This window comes from Pseudopodoces humilis, chromosome 3 (genome assembly GCF_049639895.1).
Source record: "Pseudopodoces humilis isolate 2021_Gansu_Grassland_sample_001 chromosome 3, ASM4963989v1, whole genome shotgun sequence".
NCBI lineage: Eukaryota > Metazoa > Chordata > Aves > Passeriformes > Paridae > Pseudopodoces > Pseudopodoces humilis.
Window position 1 is genome coordinate 6,461,578 of NC_142202.1, and position 26,396 is coordinate 6,487,973.

General features: G+C 38.0%; 1 protein-coding gene across 5 annotated transcripts in view; it reads left to right on the forward strand.

Moving 5' to 3' along the window:
* The window catches only part of MACROD2 (mono-ADP ribosylhydrolase 2), an 848,220-nt gene that overhangs the window by 174,719 nt on the left and 647,105 nt on the right, over window positions 1–26,396 (forward strand). For all 5 annotated transcript variants that reach the window (XM_088053520.1, XM_088053519.1, XM_088053518.1 and 2 more), the window contains exon 4: window positions 5,160–5,189. In XM_088053520.1, coding sequence (XP_087909646.1) covers window positions 5,160–5,189 — 30 coding nt within the window. The remainder of the gene's footprint in view (window positions 1–5,159; window positions 5,190–26,396) is intronic.

Here is a 26,396-nt window from a genome sequence, read left to right on the forward strand (position 1 = left end):
TGCCTCTTATGATGTTTTATTGATGAATAAAAATGGTGTCTGAGGCAATAGAATGCCTTGCATCTTACAATACTGCCAGTTATAAAGATGTCTTCTTGAATAAATTTCACAATTAGAAAGTATTGACAAAAATATTCAATCTTTTTTACATCAAAATAAGCTCAAACATCTGCTGCCAAAGTCAGACAATATCAACTAATCTTTTAAAAGTATATTTTTATTATACTGACAGATGCATGGCTGCATGACATAGATGTCAATTTAAGTTACTAGTGCCATTAATACTTGACAAAGACATGCTCCCAGAAGAATTTATGTTCTTAAATTGTTGTCAGATGAGTATATGCCAACAAAAAGTAACCAGTTATTCAGCTATGTTGTTAACAAAGCTAAAAGTGTGTTATCTCCAGAGACATCACAAAAACGCTATTCACATCTTTCCTATTCTCAAAATTCCTCATAATTGACAGCAGAAAAAATAATTCTGTGCCTGCAAATGCCTGTTTAACCAACACATATATACATCCTTCACTTTCTGTATGCTCTGGCTAGCAGTGCAGAAAGATTCTCAGTTTTGTTTGAAGTGAACTTCTTCAGCATTCAGTTGCTTTCCTCAAAATTTCAAATAACCTTACTGTTTGGCAAGAATGTTCTTGTAAAGAGAACAGTGATTAAAATATTAATTCATAATATTCATTAAATACAATATTAATACCATAAAACATCAGAGTTTCTGGTCTGCTCATTCAGTCAAAAGAGTGTTGGAAAGTGATACAACATAACTCATTAAAAGGCTGAGATTTAAAACATTGATATCCAGTTCTTATTTTTAAATGTGCTGGTATATTCATTATTAAAATTTGTACATTTTAGTAACCTGAGCTTTCATTGTGGGTATTCCATAATGAGCAACAAAGCTTACTTTAAATTCTTTCCTTCCAGGTCTTTTATTTTCTTTTTTTTCTCTTCTCTCCCCACACTAGTTTTTTGGAAAGAATTTCGTTTCTTAAAGCAAGAGTTGAATTCTCAGGGTACAGCAGACCAGTGTTCACTAGGTTTCTTTAGTAGGGCTGCCCTGGTGCTGTTAAAAAGCATATATATCTAGTCCATTGAGCTTTTAAGTCATTTGAAATACTGAATTTCTGGTTGAATCTGGGGCTATAAACATCTCATTAAGGGCTAAATCGTTATCCTTAGTGATTAGATACTGGTTTTTTGTTGAGTGATTTTTTTTAGAGGGGATTTTTTCTTAGAGATGAGGCTGAACTTCATAGAAACACTTTTTCTGCTAATGGTTCTAATGTCCCTATTAAAAAGAAACCTAGAGCTAAAGGGCTGAAAGCCATCTTAACACTTCTAGATGTATTTCTGTTCACTGTACTGAGACAGACTGTGAAGATGAGATCTGTCTCTGAGAATGCAGCATTCAAGTCTCCTTTTAAAGCATTGGTGATGCACAGCATCTCTAGAGCTGTAATTTGTGTCATTGTGAAACCAGTATTTAAAGGAAACCACAGGAACTGGTCCCCAGATATGGTGCTTTTTTTTTTTTTCTTTTTTTTTTTTTAATTGAAGTCTGTGTTACTGGTGTAGGCAAAAATACTTAAAATTAGATGAACTCTCACCTCTGCTGCCTCTTGAGGGCCGTCACCCATGGTGTTTAGGATGGGACTCTATCAGTGTGTGCTGTATTTCAGTCTGGCACAGCAGTCCGTAGTCTGCTGGCTTCCTGACCACTCTGTATTAAAATAATGTTTCAAGTTTGTATTGTGAGTAGATTTTCAGAGTTAATGCCCAGGTATCTATTGGGGACTGTAGTTTTTAAGGAGGTAGTTTCAGAGAGGTTGGGCAGATCACTTTGAAAGGGTGATAGGGGACTGAAATGAGGTGCAAGAAGCCTTTACTCAAATTTCTTTGGAGCCCCTCTTACTCTTGTTTGCTCTCTTATTTTTCTTTGCCTTGGTAACTTGGTAGCAATTCAGTCTTCCTATTTCCTCCCACCCCAAGTCTCCTGTACCTTGAGAATCTTGTGCAGCTCTGGAAAAGAGAAATAAGGACAAGGGGTTAGCCAAGATGGATTTACAATCTGTGCAATCATAAAATCTTAGAATCATAGAGTGGTTTGGCTTGGAAAGGCCCTTAAAGATGATCCCATTCCAGCTGTCCTGCCATGGGCAGGGACACCTTCCACTAGATCAGGTTTCTCAGAGTTCCACCCAGTCCAGCTGGGAGCACTGCCAGGGATGGGACATGGGCAGCTTCTTGGGGCAGGTGGTGTAAGGTGTTCTACCTAAGGCCGCTCGTGCCCTGAGTGAGAGGAGCTGCAGCGGTGTAATCTGCGGGGCAATTCCGACTCTGTCAGGTCTGGAGGTTGAAAGCTTCCTGAGACCTTCTGCTGGCTGCTCATAGAGCTGCCCATAGTTGAAGCTCTACAGCAGGAACAGCTTCCAAAGTGTTTTCCAAGACTTGATGTTTTGGGAGCACTGATGTACAAAATGCAGCTGCAGATGAGCACAGAGGGACTGAGAGGAGAGGCCATGCTTACTCCAACATAACACGATGTGATTGCAGCCATGGGGCTGTGCTGACCTCTGGGTGGGAGAAGATTCATTAGGTGCTAAGTGACAAGTTACTTCTGTAGTGCTAAGACTTTCCCAAATACAGAAAGAGATGTGTGTTTTATTAAACCTTTCAGGGAGAGTCTGAAAAATCTGAAAATAAAAATTATTGCTTTTTGACACGTTATCTTTCTAGAAAAGAAACTGTAAATATAAATCGGTCTTGTTCTTTCCTGGAATCACAGGAAAATAGTTTGATTTTCCTTCTATTATGCAAACAAAATTTTTAAAAAAAAGAGTGCCTTTGAATTATTATTGCATTTTCAATAGCTGTGGTAGATGTATTGCAGCCAAAAATCCATTCTAACTGTTTTTAGTGTTTCTATAGAGAAGTGTGTGGTGCTGACTTACATTATATGTTATTAAGAACATTTTGAAAAGCATTGGAAAGATGAACATTGTCAGGAAAACTTAATGAGAGAAACATAATTCTCTGAGAAGCCATTGAATGAAAGTTTGCAATGGGGATGTTGGCTGGGTATCCGAAGAAACTTTTTTAGCAGTGGAAACTTTGGTAACAGATTTTAGCTGTGTGTCTCAAGTCTCTCAAACATAATAACTGAAATTCTAGGATGTGACTCATGTAAGGATTAGAACAGTTTAATTGTAGGTGTATTCTACAGTGCTAAAAAAATGAGGAATAGCAGGCAGTAGATGACACTTGGCTCCTTTTAGTTTCTTCTGATAAGAGCTCTACTGATTTCTATAGCAGATAACTACTTTTTACTGCAGGGAAAGTGATGTTACCTGTTACAGGAGGTCTTGGGAAGCAGCTGTAAAAATACGCGAGTCTGGTTTTATTTGTTTCTTTGTTTAATAGTAAATTTCAGTCAGGGCAAGAATAGGTGAATATAGCAAGATTGATGTTCTTTGCAACATGTCTGCACACATTTTTTATTACCATCATTAGATCTTTGTCAAAGGCAATATATACATGGCAGTATTTGTTCCCTGCTAGCACTTTAGAGAGGATAGCCAAGAGATGTTCATCACTTATAGATAATTGTGTTGTTGTTTTTTAAAGTTTTCCATTATTTGTAAAGTTTTCCATTTGTGCCTGTTGCTCCAACCTTTTTGTGTCTCCAAACAAGCACTTCTTTGAAATTGCTCCAAATCACTTTGTTTCAGAAAAAAAAGGATTTTCTGTCCCATTTTCCTTCATCTAATGTTCCAGGGTCATCAAACCAGACTTGGATGAGAAAAATGCATGAGAACATCTCTCTAGGTCTTGGTTTTGATGGCTCCTGAGTGACTGTAGGACAGCTAATCCTAGGATGAGTAACTTAGTTTGCTTTGATTTGATGTGGTCAGCTATGCTGGATATACAGCTGCTTTTTTTTTTTGTCTTTAAAGATCATTGCTTTTTGACTAATGTAGAAGTACTTCTTGAGTAATGTAGGGTATTTTGGAATGGATCTTGGCTGTGATGGAAAATCTGGCTTTCAGATAAGGGCAGTTTTACTGCAGTGTCAGGGAAAGCTGGCTGCAAATGTTTGAATTGAAAATGGATACTAATCAAAGGTGTTTGTAGAATATCTCATATAGAAGAAAACAAGGATAGTTGTTAATTTTATGTAAAAGTCTCAAGAAAGTGATGAAAAAAAAAACAACAGCAGGGAATTTGCTGTTTACAGACTTCTACTGAAGAAGCAGAGGAAAATGATATGAACAATAAGATATAGAAAATACCTAATTTATTATGTGTATCTTGCTATATACCCTTGTCCTGGAGCGGGGCATGGTTTGAAGTATCTGTTCTTTATTCATCAGGAATCAATAAGAAATACCTGTGTCTCTCCTTTATGCTCTTACTTTGTTTTAAATATACTCTGATACAACAAGGATTTGTTTCCCACACATCTAAAGGGCAGGTTTAGAAGCTTAGGCATTCCTTCTCTTTCTGCCTAGGCAGTGAAAGGAAAATATTTGGCATGACTCCAATTGTGCTAGCTTAATTTGAAGGACCATCTTGTATCACCATGCTCTGAAAATTGCTTTCCATAAGTGATTTATCAAGTCCTGGCCTGGGTAGCTGGATGGTTACAATGCTGAGTCAATTAAGCCTGCAGAGGGAAATCCCAGCTCAATTACACAAACCCTTTTACATCAATGGAGCCAGGATTTCTCGTCATCATCCCCAAAGGCCCCATGACATAGAAAACAAGGAGAGATAATCAGAAGTTGCATCAAAGTCTATTTAAGTTTCTCTACAATGAAAATTTTAAATTAATTTGGTAATCACAAAGGAATATGGTTTATAGAGTTATAAATGCAGGATTGCACTTTTATAACCTATTCAATGCATTAGCTTTAGTAATTGAAGTATTGTTTTATTTATTAGCTTACATTTTCAAAGATACTGCAAAGATTGTGATTGCATTTTACAATAAGTGATTATTTTTGCATTAAATGTTTTCAGGTAAGAGAAGAGTAGCAATGTTACTGAAACAATGAAAATCTCTTATGAGACATTTTCTGTTTTGGTTCCATGTATATTTAGGAAGCCTAATGCTAACAATTCCCTTTCTCTTTTTCTTACAGCTAATTCCAGCCTTCTTGGAGGTGGAGGAGGTGAGTCTTTGCTTAATGCTTAATTCATTCTTAAACAAACATGAAATCTATGCTGGACCAATGCAGAGGTTAGTTGGTTATAAAAGAATATAAGTTCAAAAGTTGGAAATATAAATTTATTTGATGGAAAAATTCACCAAAGCTGGTAATCTTTCCTGTCATCAAGAGGTAAGGTTTGCAACTGCTGCTGAATTCGATTTCACCTCTGGGTCAGAGTAGGGGCTGACACTTACATGAGGCTGACTAAAACATAAAGGAACTGCTGAACTGCCTTGTGTTGTGTTTTTAAGTATTTGGGCTTTATAATTTACCCCAGAGGAATCTCAAATGTATGATTAATAAACAATTTTAACAGAGATGCTGAAATATTAAAATGCAGTAAAATGTAATTTTAGTAAATGAGTGGAGCTTTATCTTGGTACTTTTAAATTTTTTTTTTTTTTATATTTTATTTTTTTAAGAAAAAATATAGTTTTAACTTGATGCTTACCTTACTCTGTTTGCCAGAATAGTCAAGTAGATTTCAATACAAATCTTGGGTGCAGGTCAGAGATGCTACTAACGTGTCTACTGGTAAGGCAGGGATGCTCAAGTGCATATCATTGTATTCCTTCCAGACACATGGATGCTGTTTTATTTTAGTAGATTGATGCTGTTTTACTTTTGGTATTAATGTAATACCGTGGCTGTAAAATCTACATGAGTGGTAACAATTCAGGAAAGACGAGCCCATAAAGAGCTTGATCTCAGTTTTCAGTGACTTCCCCTGCCACCCAGAGGGAAGTAAGAGAGCTCAGTTCTGGAAATTTCACAGTGCAGGAGCAGTACAGGCAGCAACTAATCTTCCTGGTGGGAGTTAAAAGAACTGTATGACCAGAGCTTACACGTGTAAGGGTAAAGGAAAGGGCTCTATAAAAAGACAGGAGATCTCTGTTGCTTGTGAGGCTGCAGGATAAGTCATCAAAGATTTTGTTTTAACTGAACAGGCAGCTCTTATTTTGGTCTATGAAAAGGTGCTTGACAACTAAATAAAATCATCTGAATAAAAGCATTCACGTTCCTCAGCTGTGTGTCTGGACATTAAAGTACAGGGCAGCCTTACCTGTTAATCCTGTTGGATTAATCTGTTCCTTTTGATTTGAGTTAGTTGTTTGCAGTATACCAAATTTTTCTTTGTTTAAAAGATAATCCTTTAGGAGGTAATCCTTCGCTAGCTGTTCCTGTTTCTGCAGAGCTGTTCCTGTAGCTCCTTTCCAGCACTTGCTCCCAGCTGGTAACATTGAAAAAAAAAAAAATATAAATCAATGCAAATGTTCAAATTCCAATCAGGTTCCCAGAGCACTGCTGCTGCTGAAAGGATTTGGCTATTAACTTTCTGTGTTATTTATTCAGCTGGACTGTACTTCAGAAGTTGATGTCTGCTCAGTGTGGCCCTTGATGATATGGCTCTCCCTCTGAAGCAGAAGGGATGAGCCTGTGCTGTGGGTCAAGTTGGGATTTTCCCTGTATTTTATGTGTTAAAAGTGGCAATTAAAAATATGTTCTCTCCCCCCATGGCAGGCTGAGATGATGGCAGCCCAAGGTGCTGCTGCTCCTTTTCCTCTTCTTCTCCCTTCTTTCCTCCCTCCCTCCTCCTGCCCTGACATCCTTTGGGGCTTTTACTGCCATTTTAAAAATCAGTGTCTTCAGGGCAGTGGGGAAGCTGCTGTGGGAGGTTGGGTTTGGGCACGCAGTGGGTTCCTCCAGGCACAGGCTGCCACAGCCCCTGTGGCCAGAACCCCAGCTCCACATCCTGTGTTCTCTGCTGGAAGGATAACAATTCACCCTCTTGCTTGTGGTGCAGGTGAAATACCAAATCTCACAGTTTTATGCTCTGGAGGGTGACTGTTCATGGCTGAGGGGCTGCATTTGTGGAGGTGCCATCAACCACCCATGGCTAGGCCAGCTGATGTCCTGAGAGCAGCTCACTTGGGATTTCCAAGTTTTCTGAAAAGAAATCCTGAAAATTTCATTACCAAAGGACTCTAGATTTTGGACAAGTGCCACGGGGTGCGTGTTTTGGAGAAGGGAAAAGTGTGTGGGGTCTGTAGGCTGGAGCCTGCTGAGGGGTACACAAGATAGAGGCAGCCCTGGCCAGTCACCCACCTGCCACAGGCAAATGGAGCCTGGAGCCCCTGGCTTTTGGAAAAATAGCCTGGTACTCTCCATAGGCATTTCTCTGTAGAAGGAATTTTTTAATTCCCAGTGGAATGTGGGTTTTAAATTCTTGGTGTATTTTTTCTTTTATCCAGAAGAAAGTGACGGTGGCACTCTGCGTGAAATATTGATAGTGAATTATTAAAACTTTATTATATACGTAAACACCAAAGCTTTCTTTTGATTGCAGATGCTGAATATTTATGATAATGCATAATACCAGTGTAGTTTCTCCAATAATGGGATTCAGATCTCCTCGGTAGTGCTCGTTAATTTAATCTCTCTGTCACTGCTGGAGGTATGAATACGTGTCTTAGTTTTACAGAAAATGGAAACTGGAAATTTCCGCTTGTCCAAGCTTATGCAACAGGTGTTGAGATTTTGAGCTGTTCTATATTTGAAATCTTTGCAGAACTAAACTCAAATAAATTGGAAATAGTTATTTGCACATCCTGATCTAATGTTTGCAAATTACTTTCTCTGGGTGTTAAAACCATTTTCTGGGAGAGACCTGCTAAGAAACCCAATGGGCGGCATTGTGAGTGAACACTGTACACTTGCATGCCAGTTCAGGGGCTGCTGGTTTTGGGTGGCTGCTTATCTTCGCTGTGTCACCTCGGAGCCACATCAGGGCATCCCTGTACTTTGATTTCCCAGAGCCAGAGCGATGGCTTGTTCTTGCATTCCCCATTTAAATGCCGTCTGTTCATTTTCATGACCATTTGGAATGAAGAGATAAAAGCACAAAAGATACCAGAAACAATTTTTCACAGAACTGTTTAATCATAAAATCAAGAAACCCACAATGGAGTCTTTAGTTAAATATAGATGTTGAAGGTTTCTTTCTGCTTTTCAAATAACTCTGAAGTTTCCAGGATTTCATTATGAGTTTGGTGAGTGAGCTTTTCTTCTTTTTCATTCTTTACTGTTTTTAATAATTGATTTTTAATTAGGAGGCATATTTCACTTTCATGTCTAGATTTATCACACATTCAGCATCTCACTGCTAATAACTTACATGGAGAATTATAACTTATTTGTGCATCATGTATTATTTGTCCCATTATGTTCAACAGTGCAAAGGTGAAAATTAATAAGAAAATTACCTACTTTTGGAAGGACTGAAGAAAAACACTTGGTATTTTGAGAAAAAGTAAGCTCTAAATCTAAGTGCCCTATTTTGCATGGCAATCTTTTTTCCTTACACTCTCTTACATTTGTGTCAAGGAATTAAAACAGATGATTTTATGTACTTTATTCAAGCAAAGTGAGCAAGAGCTGAGGTTTGTTCTCCCTTATGGCTTTGGGTAGTCTGTGGGGCTTTCTTTGGATATTGTGAGCTGCTGTTCCCACCTAGTACTCAGTTATTTTCCTCGTGGTTCGTTTTTCCTGTACTTGATTTGCTGACTGTAATCATGTTCTTGTTGCATGCTGATTTCTGTATTGGCTTGATTTCTTTGACCTTAAATTAAGGGTATATTTAATTTTGGAATTTTTTTACCCCCATAAGATTTTGTTGCCTATGCTAGAATTTGGGAAGGAGGCATCACCTTTTAGAGTGTCCTCTTAAGAGCCTAGTTTCTTTCAGCTTTGTAGTTAAAACTGGCAATTTTGTCTTTACAAACTCAGAGAGAGGACAGGTTACATTTTTTTTTGCAGTCTCTTGGAAGCATCATTTGGACCCAGTTTAAGTTGGTTGCCCCAGAAGATCTTTCTGCTTTTCTGTTTCTCTCCATCTCTCTCTTTTTTTTGGCCAGTGTAACTAGTTTTTTCCTAGGGCATTTGCAAGCATGGAAAAAAAATGATTCCCATATATCCATAAGTATTTTAGCATATCTTAAATGTAGACCAGACCTACCTGTCCACCCTGCCAAGATGCAGTTTGTAGGCACAGTTTTAAGCAATTCTTATGGCACGAGGAACTTGTGTTCATGGTCACAGCAGGGAGCTGGGTTTCTCTGTCCTTCATGGCATAGACTCCATTTTGAACTTGGAATTTGCTGCTTTTATATTCATGTTACCTTATAAAAATGACCAAAAAAAGTGTTTTCTCCTGAAAGAAATTACCACAGACTGACTTTTATCCTGGAGTTGTGTCCCTTCAAGTGTGTCAACTGCTGTTTGCCAGCCACCCTGTCTATTTGTCAATTAATTGTGAGCTAATGGACTAAAAAATCCAGTGATTATCCAGTCAGTAGTGTCAAGAAGGAACAGCTGACACAAATATCCTGACATCTCTCCCCTTAGCCAGGGATACATTTTTATTCTCACAGCTGTGCCTTAGGTACATTACTTGCTGTGTCCAGTCATCTTCTGATAGTTAAATCTCTAGCAAAAAAAAAAAAACCAGGAAAGGAAGTTTTTGCTCTTTCTTAATAGTAACTTGACATCAGTTTACCAAATGAGTGTTAATGACATCAAGAAGTGAAAGCTGTACAAGAGAAAATTAGAGGCAGGAATGAGACAAGTTGCGGAGCACCCTGTAGCAATACATATAACAGCAGAAGGCTTTAAATACCAGACTTGCCCATTCAAAATGTGTAACAGGAAGAAGACAAGCCTGTTTTGTCCTAAACCAGGACTAGATGCTCTCTTGTTTTGTATTTCACAGGGCTTGGGTTTGATATTTACATAATTTAAATGCAAGCGAAGCAGGGGTTTAAATCCAAAGTTCAAATTTGTGCATGACGTGCACATAACATGAAATGCGTCCCGTGAGAGGGAGAAGAAAGAGTTTGGGAAAGGAGCACTGACAGGATTCTTTCATCAAGAAAATAAGCGTTATTATTTTGTATTTTTTTATGTCAGTCAGTTGGCATGTTCTTGTATCATGTCAAATGCATTTGTCAGATTGGGGTGTGCTCACAACAAATGGCTCCATGGAACAAATGTGCTTCATCTGGGATTTCAGCTATCTTCAAAAGCTTTCAGCTGCTTTGTACACTGCATCGTCATAGCCTAGGTATGTAGATAATGGCTATGAAGGTACAAAGATTTTCCTGGTGAATAATGACCATGACAAGAACTGATAATTTAAGGCAAATGGCCATTTTCCTTTGTTGCTAATTAATCCCTTTTTTGCCAGAAGATTGCTGCTGCAATTGTAGGGCTGTTAAAGTGTTTTATCTTCCTTTACTATTTGCATGCTGTTCTTTTTCATCTCTGTAAATAGAGTGGGTTTGAGGGGGCTGTATCCACAAGTTCCCCCACTGTGACAGTGCATCAGCCAATTAAAACGTTAATATTTATGTTTTTTTTTTGTACAGCTGTAATAGTTCCATTGGTAGGCCAGTAGCTCAGGGTAGACTGTAACCCTTTCAAGGTGTTTGGTTCAGCCCAAAATCTTGTTATTCATGAGCTTTTTGTTGTATCAGATCAAAGCAAATAGATTTCTCAGTAATTTAACATCTTTTATAGAATTTATTCAAACTTCCTATGCGAGCAAAGTCTTTCTTTACAGTTCTTTCTTTCTTTCTTTCTTTCTTTCTTTCTTTCTTTCTTTCTTTCTTTCTTTCTTTCTTTCTTTCTTTCTTTCTTTCTTTCTTTCTTTCTTTCTTTCTTTCTTTCTTTCTCTCTTTCTTCTTTCTTTCTTTCTTTCTTCTCTCTTTCTCTCTCTCTCTCTTTCTATCTTCCTATCTTTCTCTCTCTCTCTCTTTCTCTCTCTCTTTCTCTCTCTCTTTCCTTTTCTCTTTTTTCTCTCTTTCTCTCTTTCTCCCTCTCTTTCTCTCTTTCTCCCTCTCTTTCTCTCTCTTTCTCTCTCTCTCTCTTTCTCTCTTTCTCTCTTTCTCTCTCTCTCTCTTTCTTTCTCTCTTTCTCTCTCTTTCTTTCTCTTTCTTTCTCTCTTTCTCTCTTTCTTTCTCTTTCTTTCTCTCTCTTTCTTTCTCTTTCTTTCTCTTTCTTTCTCTCTCTCTCTCTTTCTCTCTCTCTCTCTTTCTCTCTTTCTCTCTCTCTCTCTTTCTCTCTCTCTTTCTTTCTCTCTTTCTCTCTCTCTTTCTCTCTCTCTTTCTTTCTCTCTTTCTTTCTCTCCCTCTTTCTCTCTCTCTCTCTCTTTCTCTCTCATCTGTGTATATATGTTTGGTTTTGCCTTCTGTTAATGCAGTGGAGTTTTAGTTCCACTTTAAATGAAAATTGGTGGATTTTCTCATTTTGTAGTGCATCTAGAGATATAATGATGAAAGCTCTATAAATAAATAAGCACAGTTTATTTCAAAGGACCTTTAACATAAACTACTGTGGCTGTATTTAAAATATGTGCTCTACTCTAGTTTCCTTTTTGTTTTTGTTAAAATATGATATATATTTTGCTCTTTGTCTAAATAGGGTGCCAGCTTCCTTTCTCCAGTCTTTTTATACAATCTTATGGGTAATAATCATAAACAGGAAGTTTCTGGATTGATTTTAAGTATTTCTCAGTTGTTACCTAATTGTATCCTGCTAATTACTCTTTCCGAGCAGTTAGTTAAAAATAAATAAATTATGTTTTGCTATTTACAGGAACTGATACTGGGTTTTTCTGATTTTTTTTTTTTTTTTTTTTAAATACATGTTTAGCCTGTGGTTCTTTAAAGGGGTGCTCCAGTTCCAGCTGGTGATACAGAAACATGACTGTTTTGTTCATGAAAATAATCTAGGATTTAGTCCATCCAGTCATACTCACTGCTGTCCTCAGCCTTTTAATTTTGCTCCTGCATTGCCTTAATTGGGCATTAGGAAGTGATATTTTATTTTTCACTCAACAGTTACTGAGTGCTGAGTCCACAACACTTTGAACTCACACTTAATTGTGAGGTTTCTTTCTCTCAGGTAGGCCATTGCACTAACTCTCTTAATTTTGTTTAATTTTATTATGAAGTAATTACAGTGTTATGTACTCACAAGTAAAGTATGAACACACACACCTTCTGCTCTCTATCTGTACATGACTTTCATATATATATACATCTATATATACACATATCACTATATACGTTTTTGACTTGATCTTGCAATTACTTCATAAATTCAGATTTAGCATGTGTGTACATAAATAAGTGCATAAAAATAGGACATTAATTTTCTTAGACTGGGACCTTTAGTTCATGGTCACTGAAAATTTGAGGCAGTCTTGATACAAATCCAAGGTGAAAAGGCAGGTGGTTATGTAAGGAATGTATTTCTTTCTTTTTTCCTTTTTGTTTCATCTTGGGGCACAGAGCTGCAAATCTGGGAGAGACATCACAAACATTCCCTAAATGGCAGATACCACATGGTCTGTGAGGCAATTCACAGTCCCTTTGTTATGTCAGTGCAACGTGGGCTAAAAATGCAAACGCTTCCTCCCTGTGCAGAAAAATACGTGTATGTCTCACGTGTCTTGTATGCAGAAAACACAATTTTTTCATTTAACAAGGTGCTGCTCAGTTATCTTAGGAACCTTCTGTTGAGACTCTCTTCCCCTAGCTGAGGATGAGGAGCACAGTTGCCAAGGGAAAAGAGGCTGGGAGTGCCGGAAGTGACGCACATCGCTGTGTGTTGCAGCAAGAATAAAGATGAGCATTTGAGTAGATATATGTACCAGTCTACAGAAGATGGTTTTAAAAATTAAGCATTTGGTTGGTTTCCTTAAAGAAAAATCTGTAAATCGGGACATCTGTCAAAGTTGTTCAGTTTCATGCTGAACAATCTCGACAGTGTCCCTTTTGCTGAGGTAAGAATGAAGCGAACACGGCAGGAAAGACATGTTTTGTTAGGCTCAAATGGTGGGTAGTGATGTTTTTAAATCTGTTATTCAGAGGTAAGTTCTGCAGCTATTTTCCTGGTCCTGAGGAGAACCAGGAAAGGAGGTCCTGTAGGAGGACCTACAATAGGAGGAAAATGTGAAATGCAATTTAAAACATTTAGAATTGTTTTAATTGGTTTTACAGGGGGGTATTAAAAGAAGTAGAAGGGAAATAAAGGAGTGATGGAGGTACTTGACTTGTAGATATAGAGGCACTTTTGAATATCAACCCGTTTACTGAAGCTTTCATGCTGGTATACCTAAATACAAAACAAAGTCCTTAATCAGTAGAATGTTCCTTAAAAGTATTTCTAAGCCCCAAGCTCATTAATTTCTACATTAAATGTGTATACAGGTGTGAGCATGAAGGCATAGAAAAATGGCACCAGCTGTTTACTGGTTCTTGTTGGTTATTCTTTTAAAATTTGCACATCTAATAAATTGAGAACATGGATATTTCATAACACTCACACCTCCCAGAAGGAGGGAGAAGATCACTGTACCACTGTCTGCTGATGTGCTGACCCCAAAGGTCAGAGATAGGAGATTGTCATCGTCCTTAATTCCCCACCTCCTCTAATGAAAATAATTTACAATGGTTTCTTCTTTCTGTTTCTAATGAAAGCAATTTCTTCTTAGTCACTATATTTTCAAAGACAATTTTGGATAAAACCCAGGATTAAACTACAGAGCCAAGGAAAACCCAAGTATTGAAATTACAGATATTACAGAAAGAGTTCACAGCTCTCCTCTTGCTGCATAGAATGAAGGAATATGAAATCAGGTCTGCATTCACCTCTCACCTTCCATTTCAAATTTTCTGCTCTTTCCACAGAGCTTCACTACTCATTTATGAGTCACTCTTTCCTGATCACATTTTTTCAAAGTTCTTTCTTCTAAGCAAAGCGCTTACAGATTATAACATGCAGCTTTTCAAAAGCCAAGAAAATCTCCAGCAGAGTAGATGGCAAGATAGTTGAGTCTTGGAAAATCTGTCCTCCTTTGTTTTGAGTGTTCTTTTCTTCCTTATGGCTTTAAGAACTCTGTATCAGACAGTGTGAAGTGGAATGAACTTGTGGCATAATACAGAAAATGAAATGTCGTGATTGATAATGAAGGATTAAGACTCTTACATCGGTGGAACTGCTTTTTAAGAAACGTTAGTGGAAGACCTGCATGTACAAGTCTGTCCTTGCAGTTGCTCATCTTTTTGAATTGATAATTCTGGGTGGCAATGCAGTTTAGAGTTGCTAATTTTCATTCTAATGACATATAGAAGACTACAAAGTAGACGGCTCCTGTGATTTAAGAAACAAATAAAAAACTCCCTGCTCTTCCTAGGGCTTCAAGTTTAGCCTGAATGACTGTGTAGCAACAATTTAGACTTCATTTTTAAAACCAGATGTAGTGGGGAAACAGTAACCTGAGATGTGAGGTGACCAGGGCCTGTAACCGCTGAAGATGGCGTCAGTATGAAAGCAAACACATGGTAAACCTCATTTTTATGAGCATTATTATCACAGAGTCTAAATACTCCACAGACCTAATTACTTAGTGAACAGAGAAATAATGTTTTCTCCAGTTTCCAGTTGGAAAATGAGACTAAGAAACTGTATTTTGCAAAAGATCCATGTAGAAAAGAGCAAAAATCAGCTCGCTAAAGAAAAAGGAAAAATGTAAAAGCCTAGATCAGTTTTGCAGGTAGAAATTTCAATTTCTATTTGGAAGGAAATTCCTATTTGGAAGGAAAATGAATTTTAATTTTTGTATGAGTGTTACTGGTAAAAGGAGGATGATGTTTGGAGAAAGGGAAAACATACTCCACTGAGAGCAACTTTCTGACAATTAGACCTTAATTGGTGATACAGCAAATTCTCTGAGGGAATGGCAGGACTACCAACTGGAAATAAGTACTGCTAGATAAACAGTTCTGCACTAAGGGGAGAAAATCTGTATGTAGAACAAATGAGATGTATTTGAGGCTACTACTGTTAATAATTCTAAAAACACAGAATTCAGTGTTCTTACTTGTGTCTTTTTTTATCATGTTAGAGAAACACTGTTTATTTCTAATTTCCATTTGTATAGTATTAATAACAAAGTGTTTTAGAATATTTGATGATAAAAAGGTCTTTTGGATTAAGAAAATATCTAATTTTATTATCTATCAAATCTAACCTCTTCCAACAGCTGAAGAATTTCAATGATTCTCCTACAAAAAAATGCTACCTTATGATTATGTGGAGAATAATTGAAGATTTTTCTCACCAAATTTACATATTTTTCCTTGTTCTTTACGTAAACGCCTCATAATGTGTAGCATTTCTAATTCAAGTTTCTTTTAAAGCTGATTTTCTTTTTAAAATTATGGTTTTGCCATTTGGACTGGCAGATCTGTAGTGTTGTAGTTTTGGCTACATATATAGTAGCAAAGAACAAAATATTTTTTGTCACGCTTCTGTTACAGTTCAGTCTGTTCCTTTTACATTATCAGCTTGTTTCTCTGGGCTTCACAGAGGCATCTGCTTTAATTTTTATTGGGCAGGGCTGCAACTTAGCAAACTGGGGTAAGCTTCCCAAATAATTGGTTGATTAAATGTGGTTGATTAAATCAATTACGTCTTGGCTGAGTGATCTCTGAGCGTATTATACACACACAATGTTAAAAGAATGTTATTAAGGTGCAAATCCAAGTACTTAAAGTTAGGAAGTGCCAAAATTCAAGTTGCCTGGAGGTTCGCAGTCTCTATGCATGTGTATATGTATATGATATTGCCTCTAACTCTACAACTTCACTGTTCTTCCAGCTGGAACATCATCTCAGTCATCCTCCTTGCTCAAAGCAAACCCAAGGTTTACTTGTTGAATACTTCAAGTCTGGTCTGCAAGCCAGTGTTTGTTATGGTACTTACCAGTTTGGTATATAATTTGATAAGTAAATTAAAGATTTCATAGGTAATTTATTTGTCTTCCCCAGAACAATGGTGTTACCTTCACCAAAATAAGAAGGAAAAACAACAAACCCAGAGATTAACATCAGAATTAAAATTTCAAGACCCAGGCTATACAGCAGGGGGCTGATTTATTTGAAGAATGTAAGTACTTTCGTTTCAAAAAGCAGATATGATAAATTCCAAGCAATTCTTCAAAGTGGAACTTGTGTATCAGTTTAGGATGTAAGACCAGATTATAAATCATCTGGTTGAAATGTTCCTTGAGATTCCCACCTTCTTCTCTACTTCTTGTTCCCAGTTCCACTACCTGCATTTTTCAGTTTACTACTCACTTATTCTCATCCATTCCGAAGACTGCAGGCCTAAATTCACTTACTAAAGAGGAGCTGGGTTTAGGGAGGATTTTCACTTAGACAATTTCAACGTGTGGTCTTAAAAAGGTGCTTTGATGTGATTAAGGAGCAGAGAGCTGATTGAGAGAGGAGTGATGGGTGTGGAAGAAAGTGTGGAGGGGAAGGGATGAGTGATAACTTCCTCTGCTGCTGGGTAATGTGGTAATGTGAGACTGTGTTCTCAAACATTTGGGGTGCAGGAAGTTACTCCTTTCTGACTTTTTACCTTAATGTTCACTTCTAAAAACAAGTCTCCATGTCCAGCCAGTCACAGTTCCTCTCTGCTCCTGGTTTACCATCCAGTTTCTTTACTGGGAAATGGTTTAGTTTTAGTCCCAGGCCAATTTCCCAGATTCTCTCTCTTTGACTTTGCATGTGCCCTTTCATTGCCAGCTTTATTCTTACACTATATCCTAATCACAGCTTTAGTCACCAGCCCCTCTCATCTTCAGTCATATCATCAGCCTCTATATACAGGTAGTGGCTCTTCTTCCTTTCAGCAGCTTGTGCAGGGATGAAGAGAAAACAGTTCTGAGCAGGCAGTAATTTCTTAAGCCAAATGAATTCATTACTCAGGCAAATGAAAGAGAACTGCCAATTTCAGAGCTGCTGCAAGTGAAGGGAAAGTTCACGAAAGCCTACAGCCTACAGTTGTGGTTGTCATCTTTGTTTATCTTCCCATCACAATTTTGATTTAAAATGTATAACCCAGTGCAGCTGTACCACAGTGGTCACTCAGTCTGCTGCTCCATGGCTTTAGGAATGAAGGTGGTATTGTTGCTGTAAAAGGATAAAACCCCTGGTGTTACTACCTTCTTTGTATTTCTTCACCCTTGATGCCTGGGCAGTAATTTCTCCATGGGGATTATTTGTCCAAGGCTGGGGCCTCTGTTCAATCCAGATATAACCCAGCTGCGGTGGAATTTCACCCCTTCTCTGGGCTTACAAGCAATTAGCGCTGCAGGCAGGAGTGCCTGCCCTTGCAGGGAACAAAAGATGCAGCAGAAAACTTTTCCCTTGAAATGGCAGCTGGACAATGAATTGGAAGATTAATCAGAAAATTATTTCAAGTCACTTCTTACAGCAAGGAAAAGTCACATGTCTTCACCATGAAATAAGATGAGAGCTCTTACATGTATAAATTTATACGTTGATGGCTGGTGGAATGAGTCTCAAAAAAAGGGATATTCTTAATAACACCAGGTACAGATAACAGTTGTGTGATTTTTGAAGGAAATTTGCTCTGATGACAGGTCAGTTTTTCATCAGGAGCTGGAAAATTGTGAACATATGATTATTCAAATAAGATTATATCTGCAAATAAGATATACTAAGCAAATACTGTAAAGTTCATATGAGATATTATTATCTTTCCCTTTGAGACTTGATTCAGTAAGAGCAGTTGATTTTTTTTTTTGACATAAAGAATGTGGATGTTTAGAGAAATGGTTTGATTATAAAGGGAAGTAGTACCAATGCACATCAAATATTAAATAGGATTCTCTCTTTTTCAAAATTAGTTCCCAGATTTGGTGCTATAAAAATTTAGCAGTAGTGGGAGAGCTGCCAGAAGACCCTTCATTATGTCTCATTATTTCAGCATATGTGAGGCCATGGTACCCTTGGTTGCTATAGTTCCTTATTTAATCAGGAAAAATATGTTTCATGGCTGCACAGCTGGGTAACCTTATGTATCTGTAGATTTCTCCAGAAGCAATCTTATCTATACCCCATAATATCCTGATTTTCCTTAAAAAGGTCATAAACCAGGCTTCTTTCTTTTATTTTAAATTTTTTAGTTCTTAACTGCATGGTAAAGTTTAATGTCAGACCACAACTTTGCCTAGTGCTTCTCTGGGTTTTCCTAATAAAGGTAAGGTTTTTTACCTTTTGGGAGGAGAAATTGCAAATTTTAGTATTGCAGTGCAGGTATGGCAGAGGTCACACTCGCCTGATGACAGGTTTGCCATCAAGGATAAGGATATAGCTGTACTTTGCTAAAAACAACCTGAATTCTTAGTCAGGTGTTTCCCTTGTTTATTTAAATCGTTATTTAAATCCTAATAGTTTTATTGAACAAGCTGGATCAGGTCTCCTCTGGAACCTTTACCAAAAAGCTGTTTAAATAATATGTAGCTTTAGGTGCTAGATTTAGTTAAATATCTGCCCTGCCAGGGGAGACAACTGCAAGCAAGACTTGTTTGGCTTTACAATTCCAGTGGTAGCGTTTACATTATTTGACAGGCATGAACTATCCAGGAAGGCTGCTGTGGTCCCTAAGAGCTTTTTTGAGCAAATTAATGCCCTAAAACTTGGGGAGTATTTGTAGAGTAATAATTGAGGAAAGCTGATTAAATGTACGAAGCATTTAAATACCCGTTTTTAGCTCACAGTAATTCCTGATGAATTGGAGTATCTTGGCATTTAGAGAACGAAAAACCTGCAGAGGTGTGTCCATTTGATGTGAAATAGAACCTTTGGGATCACAAATTTGTGACATCCACAGTTGTCTTTTGTCATACTGAGTCTGATCTGTCATGGTAGTGGGATCTGAAGATTTGTGAGTACAGTTCCCCCTAAGATGGTAGAAGACAATTGGGAAAGTTCTTGTTTGATTATAACTGTGGAGATAATTCCTTTCCCCCATGTGCAGACAGGCACATGCAGACAGCTGCTGATCTTCAGCAGGTCTGGGAAAGGGTATTCCAGCTATTTTGGTTCTATATATAATCAGGGGAAAGCAAGACTTGTTCAGACAATGTCACTTTGGCTTAGGTCACTCTTGGTGGATCATTCTCAAACTCCTCCTTCTTGATTGTTACTTTGCGGCTTCCATAGGCAATCTTTTCAAGTTCATCACTACCTGTACCATCACGCCATTGAAACATTTTCCCTGAAATCTTAATTTACATTTTTTGGTTGTTGGTGCAGCTTTCGGCCTGAAATTAAAGGATTCCTTTTGCTTTCAGCTGGGGGAGAAGCTGTTGTGTCATTCAGTGCCTCATCCATGAGCAAAGCAGGTGCCTGTGAAAGGATCAGGACACACAGGAGCTTTGTAGACTCATTAGTTTGTTCCACACTGCCCAGTCTGGTTTTGCTTTTGTAGCACAAAACATCTGTCAGCAGCAGTGCACCTGAATTTCTGGGGAGAGAGATTCCAGCAGTACTCCTGCCTGCTCCTTTTTGGGTTAGTCTCACCTAGATACAGTTGTCCTGAAATTACAAAAGGGAGCAAATCGCTGTCTCCTCCTCATCTGTGGGAATAAATCAGAAATGGGAGCTGTGGGCTTGGCATTTAAGCATTTCCATTTGTAGTACATTGACTTACTAATGATGGTAATTTTGCATTTGTTACTACATGCCTAATCTAATTAAGTTTCTCTTAGGGTACAATTGTTGTTTTCTGTATTTAATTATGTAACCACCAGGTGCAAGTGTTAATAGTAGCTGAATTCAGAAGGCAGTCTTTTATCTTTGTACTATGCAAGATTTTTTTTCTGTATCTTCAGTTTCCAGTGAAAAAAGTGCTTACAGTATTTGATTGCTCCAACGTGCTGTAGTTGCATTTCTGATTGATCTACATAGGAAACTCTAATGAGGACTGAACACTTATATCACTCTTTATTTAGATGTGTTCAGACCTATTTATGAGCTCTGCATTTTTGGTTTCAGGTGCTACAGCAGTTCAGACTTCTTTCCCAGCTATCCTGTTGATTTTGAGGGTTGGCAGACTTGCCACACTCCCTGACAGATCTGCTCCTGTCTGTTTGAAAACCTCTGAGCAATGTAGGGGTCTGTTGTCTGAAGCTGAATTTCATGAAGCACTGGTAAAACTGCTTCTGTGACTGCCAGCCTGGCTCCGTGAACTTTCTGCTACCGTTTCATCAATGCTTGTTCAAACATTTTGAGAGTTTTCCGCAGAATTCTTTGCCTGAAAGAATAAACTCAAGTATTATTTTTAAAGCTCAAGGATCTGAGTTTTGAAATGATGTAAGAGTGTGCTTGGAGGCAATTGACTCTCAAAAGGTTTTGAAATTATAACGTTAATTTTTAAATAAAGTGAACAGAAATCCCTGTAAACGTTTCCACCTGCAGGTTGGCAATTGTTTTCATCTACTAAGTGAAAATTAGTAAAGCTTGTATTTTCTAGCTTTTAGTCATTCATTAGTAATCTATAATTAGATAAATCTGGCATTAAGTGTAATAGAAAAATTAGATAAATGATTGATGAATGTTTATTCTAAAGCATAAGGTACCCATGCAATATTCCCATTACTAATGAAAAGAAAATCGTCTGCAGAAGCATTTTGCAGCCTCTTGGCATTTGTGAACAAGGATACATTTCTTAGTAGAGGTATGGCCTGTGTGTACCATGAGTTCAAGCCTGCTGCCAGCATGCCTTCTTCTCTTAGTTACTTTTCAATAATTCATTCAAAGAAGGATTTTAAGCCGACCATGGACCACAGGTCAGTGGTAGTCAACCAAAATACACTGCTTTTCCTTTAAGGATCCTGTGGGATCATTATGCCTTGAGCTGTGAAGTGTCATTTTTCAGTATAGAAATATAAACGTTCCAATTTATTCTGGTGCAAGAACGACAGTATCCATTCATTTAATTCTACATCCAGGCAAACAAGCTGTGTCTGATATTTTTTTTTCCATTAAGCTTTCCAGGGCTGTTAATGGTGGAGATTTCCCCCATTCCTGCCATGTTTCTTAGAGACCTAACTTATTTCAAGTTTAGTTTGTTTCTTACCCTTCAGGCCTTTCCTTCAAACTCCACTCCTTTGATGGTTTATCACAAAATTTGTTCAGAGGCTTCCATTTTTTTAAGGTAGTCTTTTAATTACTACTGATTATGCATTGCATCAAAGAAAAGCGGTTGAAAACTTTAAAACCACAAATAAAATATACATCAATGGGTTACAGTAATGAATGCTAACATACTGTTTCTTCAGAAAGAGCCTGTTAGGGACAGAAGACCATGTTTCAGGTGATGTGAAAAATAGTAAGCTTGACTTCTGAGAGCAGCTTGCTAGAGTTAGTGGTCAGGTTTCATTAAAAATGAATTTTAAAAATATTAGAATAGGCATGTTTAGTATTAGTTCATAGAAGTATTCAAATTTGTATCAGGATTAGGTCTTCAAATTAGGATTAATGCTTTCTGGCAGCAGGGCCTGACACTGATGGGAGTAACAACTTTTCACTTAGTTCCTATATGCTTTTGGATTTGTTTTTCCATTATTCTTATTTCAGGAGCTGTTTTTTCCCCCAGAAGTACAATGATTTATTTGGCTGATAACACACAGGCTGTGGTATTTCAGAAGCTGTTATCAGTTTCCATGTAGGGATGCTTGGAAAAAAAGAAAAGAACACTATCTTGCAAAAAATACGCTGGCCTCATTAGGTGCAAAAGTGTCTCAGATGGCCCTTAAGCAGCACTTTGGCTTCTCCAGCTTCTCAGCATGAAAACATGTCTAAGTAAGTTATATTATTTCAGGACAGTGAACAGCTTGCTTCAGATCCAGCAACTGTGTTTATTCTTTGGTTTTGGTTTTTCTCCCAAGTGAAGAATGTCACTCTGCACTGTTTACATTTACATCTCAAAACAATTAAGCTAAAACAGCTTTGTAAGATTGGGAGCTGGCTTTCTCTCTGGGAGAGCTTTACATTCAGTTGAGTCATGCAGTAGATAGATTTATTTTTGTGGGGTTTTTCTGTTTTTTTATTTTTTTATTTTTTTTTCCAAGCTGGTGCAATTTCATTTATGTTAATCTTTCTGAAGATGCTTGAATGCTGTTGATTTTGAATTGTGCATACTGGTAGGAACACTTAGCTGTATTTTCTGTACAGTACTTTAATTATGAGAAGAGCAACTAACTGATTTATTCTGTATTTGGTGATATTTCTTATTATATCTTTGGGTATCTCACTGAAATACCTTTTTAATGAAAAAGCAGAGTAGTAAGCAGTAAAAGCTTTCCTGTCTTTGATTACAGAACCAGGTACTAACAAAATGCATAGACTTTGCTCCTTTTATTTTTCCATGTCCTTGTAGTATATCCATCTGTGAAATAGATGAAGAGCTTTTCTAGTCTGAACTGAACTTGATTTATAGCATAATTGTATTGGTCTAGTGCTTCACAGCAGTAGTACAATACATAGAGCACTTTGAAGAGACCCAGTGTTGCCAAGTTTTAGGGCACCATCCTGCTCTCTTTCTTTCATCCCTTTCCCATTTCCAGATTTCATCAACCCACTCGTGTACAGTCACAATACATGTTGATGAGTGGGCAATCCAGCACTCCTTTGCTTCCTCTTCCAATAACTGGTGTTTCTTTCTCAGAAAGACAAAGATTTAAAAGTAATTTTGCCTCGGAGCAAGGCACTGGCATGAAGATTTAGAAGTCTGTAAAGCTTAAGACCTTCTGAGCCTTCTTATTTCTGGATCCTAATTCTGTTTGCTCCTTGTGGAATGAAAGGGGATGCCCAAGGTTTGAGTGACCTGCCTTCTGTATGCTGTTGCTTCTTCCTGCTGTTCATTCGCAGGGGCAAAGCCCTGTTTTGGCTGAGAACACCAAGGGGATGTAGTGGATTTTGGCTGAGAGCACCAGGGGGATGTAGTGGATTTTGGCAGAGGTCACCAGGGGGATGTAGTGGATGAGCTGTACAGGACCAAACAGGTCAGAACCATGGTGCAGCCTTTGTGTGGTGCCTGCTGGAACAGGCTCCCAGCAGGGCCATGTGAAGGCATAGGCAACATGGGACATCAGTTTTGTGTCCTATGTGTGTCATTCCCTAAACACACACTGTCCAGGCTCTTTGAAGTAGGAATGATCCTCTGCAGACCCTCTGTCATCCTCTGACCTGAGCAAGTTCCCTGTGAAAAGGCATGGAAGGTTTTCATGTCCCTCCTACTTGCCAGTGGACAGGTGTGAAGCAGGGAAAATGGGGGCTCGGTTTCTTACAGTCTGAAGGAGACCCTGATTTTCCTTCCTGTGTTTGTCATGCCCCTGCCTGAAGGTTGTCCCTGCAGAGCTTGGGGGCAGGCTGCTCCCTGGAGCGGGTAAGTGGTCAGCAGAGGCAGGCTGTGGGAAAGGTGCTCCTGGTTCCCAGAGCTACTGCTGTCACCTCTGACATTCCCTGTGCCCCCAGCAGCCACACTGGAGACCAGCATCATTTCCTCCACTGGTTTTGCAGGCAGTGCAATTCCAGTTCAGAGGTCTGCTGTCAGCAGGGGTTCGGAGGGCATCGTCTAGGATTTAGCCACTGTTGCATATACAGTTCAGAATAATTTTCTGCTCCTTTGATAGCTCTTGATGTGTTTTATTCAGTTCCATTCTAATCAAGTTAACTGTTTTAGCACATTGTCTTTCTTCAAACCTTTTACACAAGGCTGGTGTAATCTCTCTTAAAAAGAAAAAATAATTCCCCTTTCATCTTTCTGGGGAGATCACTTTATTCATGTGTAGTGACCTGGCTCAGCATTTGATAACTACTGTGTCACTGAAAGTTCCTCATTACAGCCCCAGCTTGCAGACCACCTGGAGTGCTCCATTATTAATGTGAACTTCAGGTTCAATTTTTAGATCTGTGCAGGTGCATATGCACTATTCATTGCAGGCTGGTGACACTTGCCCCGTGAAAGGACGAGAGTACGTGTGGCTGAATGTGTCTTACAGGCCTATGGAGCACTTATTGTTCTGATAGCAGCCATAAGAGGAGTGCAAGCACTGAGGCTCCAGCTCTGTTGATTATAATCTAACTTTTGCTTTCCTTGGCAGTCATCCTTTGATATATAGGCACCTAATCTCAGTGCCTGGAGAACAGAAGTAGAGAAGGCAGAGAGGGGAGAATAAAGGGGAAGCTACACTCCGGTTAAACCAATAACATGGGAAAAGCTTAGTTCTTATTCCAGACATAAATGTCTCTTTGGATGGTAGATGATAGTTACATGGCAACCAGGTACTGCAGGGCCCTCCAGGTTGCTGCTGGTTGTAGTGCAAGATGTAAGTAATCCTGTTGATGCAGCCAGGATGCTGTTAAGACGATGAGTTTAGGAAGGATCTTACATCTCCTTGATGGAAGCTTAATTTTGTCTGGGTTTTTTTTTCAGTAGTTGCTTAAGCCACCTAAACTCCTCTAGCCATCCATCTTTGCGTCCTGAAATCAAATAAGTGACCTACTGAATTAAATCTCTGATCTTAACTTGTTTGTTTTATAGTCTAAATAAAAGAAAAGGCAGGAGATAACCAAGTCTAATGTTGCATACAAATCAGTGGAGCTTGGTACAGTTGCAGGGTTACTCATTGGTTTTACTGAGGTTTGATTTTCAAGGTTATTTCCCTATTCTTTTTTAAGGGAGGATTTCTCTGTGGACTTCTTTTTGTTTTCTTTTCTTTTAAAAGAAATATGGAAATAGCAGTAGTGGGAGGAGAGGTGGATTCGTAGGAGCAATGGAGCTAGAAGGACAAAGGGAGATGGGCTGAAAAGGAAGGGAAAAGAATAGTTCTGAGTGTGTGAAAGAGAGTGGGAGGAACAGGAAGTCAGAGAGTGGGATTGCAAGCATTGGGAAGTGTGGGCAGGAGTAAATTGGACTGGGAAAGAAAATTCCTGAAATGTCTTGTTTTCTCTAAAGACACCAGCCTGATTATAATAAAATAGCTTTTGCTTTACTCGCTGAGGACCAGGACTTGACATACTGTATCTGCTAAAAACAAGTAGTAGACTACATTAGTGAATTTCTTAATGAAGAGCTAAAGCACAAAATGGTACTTTCTCAATAGCTTAGTATTTTAAATAAACATCTTCCTCAAGTGCCAAAGAATTAAGGGTTTTAAAATCATATACAACTGTATATGATTTGTGTAGCTCTTCTTTGTTGTCATTTTACTTGTATTTAAACTGAATAAATGCTGATTTGGGTTCTTGACACATGTTAGAGTAGTGCTCTGTTCTTCTCACAGGTTATTGTAGACAAAGGGTATTTCAGGCTAATGTTTCTAGTTATGGCCAGTAGCACTAGAAGATGAAAACTCGGAGATGACTCTGAACATTTTGGTTTTCCTTTAAAAAAACACCAGTAAATTAGATCTCTAGGCACTGATTTTCTAAATTTTCTGTCATTACAGTGATTTTGCCTTTTGGAGTTGTTTTCAAATATGTGGATATACCTATCTTGTAGCATTTTAAAGTGCTAAAGTGTCATTTAAAAGATGAAGTCTAAAAATTTATTGAATAGTTTAGAATTAATTCAAAACACCAATTGGTGTTATTTAATATCTGGTATATTTCTCCTCCACACCTTAAATATTTATGGAAAAACATCCAAGAATTTGAATGGTATATTTAAACTGTGTCTGGTAAATGCCCCTTGTGAAATAAATTATTTTTATTGCAATTTAGAGAAGTACATATTTAATAGTGAAATGCTTTGCTTATGTTCTTACATAACTCCAGTGTATAATACAGGTCCAAAGGTCTTTAATTTATTATAGAGATAGGACTTTAATGACAAAATAATGGCTCTGATGTATCTGTACCATTGGGTTTAGATATAGAAAGGTTTAATATCTTTCAACTCTTCCTTACGTGATGTTACACTGGTGCCCCAGACATTTTTTAATGCATGAGCAATCAACATAAATGAAAACTAGAAAGCATTTATGTTAAGACAAGAGGCAGTGTTACTTTCCATAAGGTGACTTCAGAAAACTGTCACACAGATATTTCACTGGAGACATTCTAGTTTGACCTCTATCTCACGTTCCTTCTTTTTTTTTTTTTCTCTCATGTCCCTCTCTCTCTCTCTTTTTTTCATTTATGATTAAAACAGAGGAGAAGGGGTTTGTTAAAACCCTCCAGAAAACTGGCAGTTCCTTATAGAATTGTAGGTCTTTCTAATTTC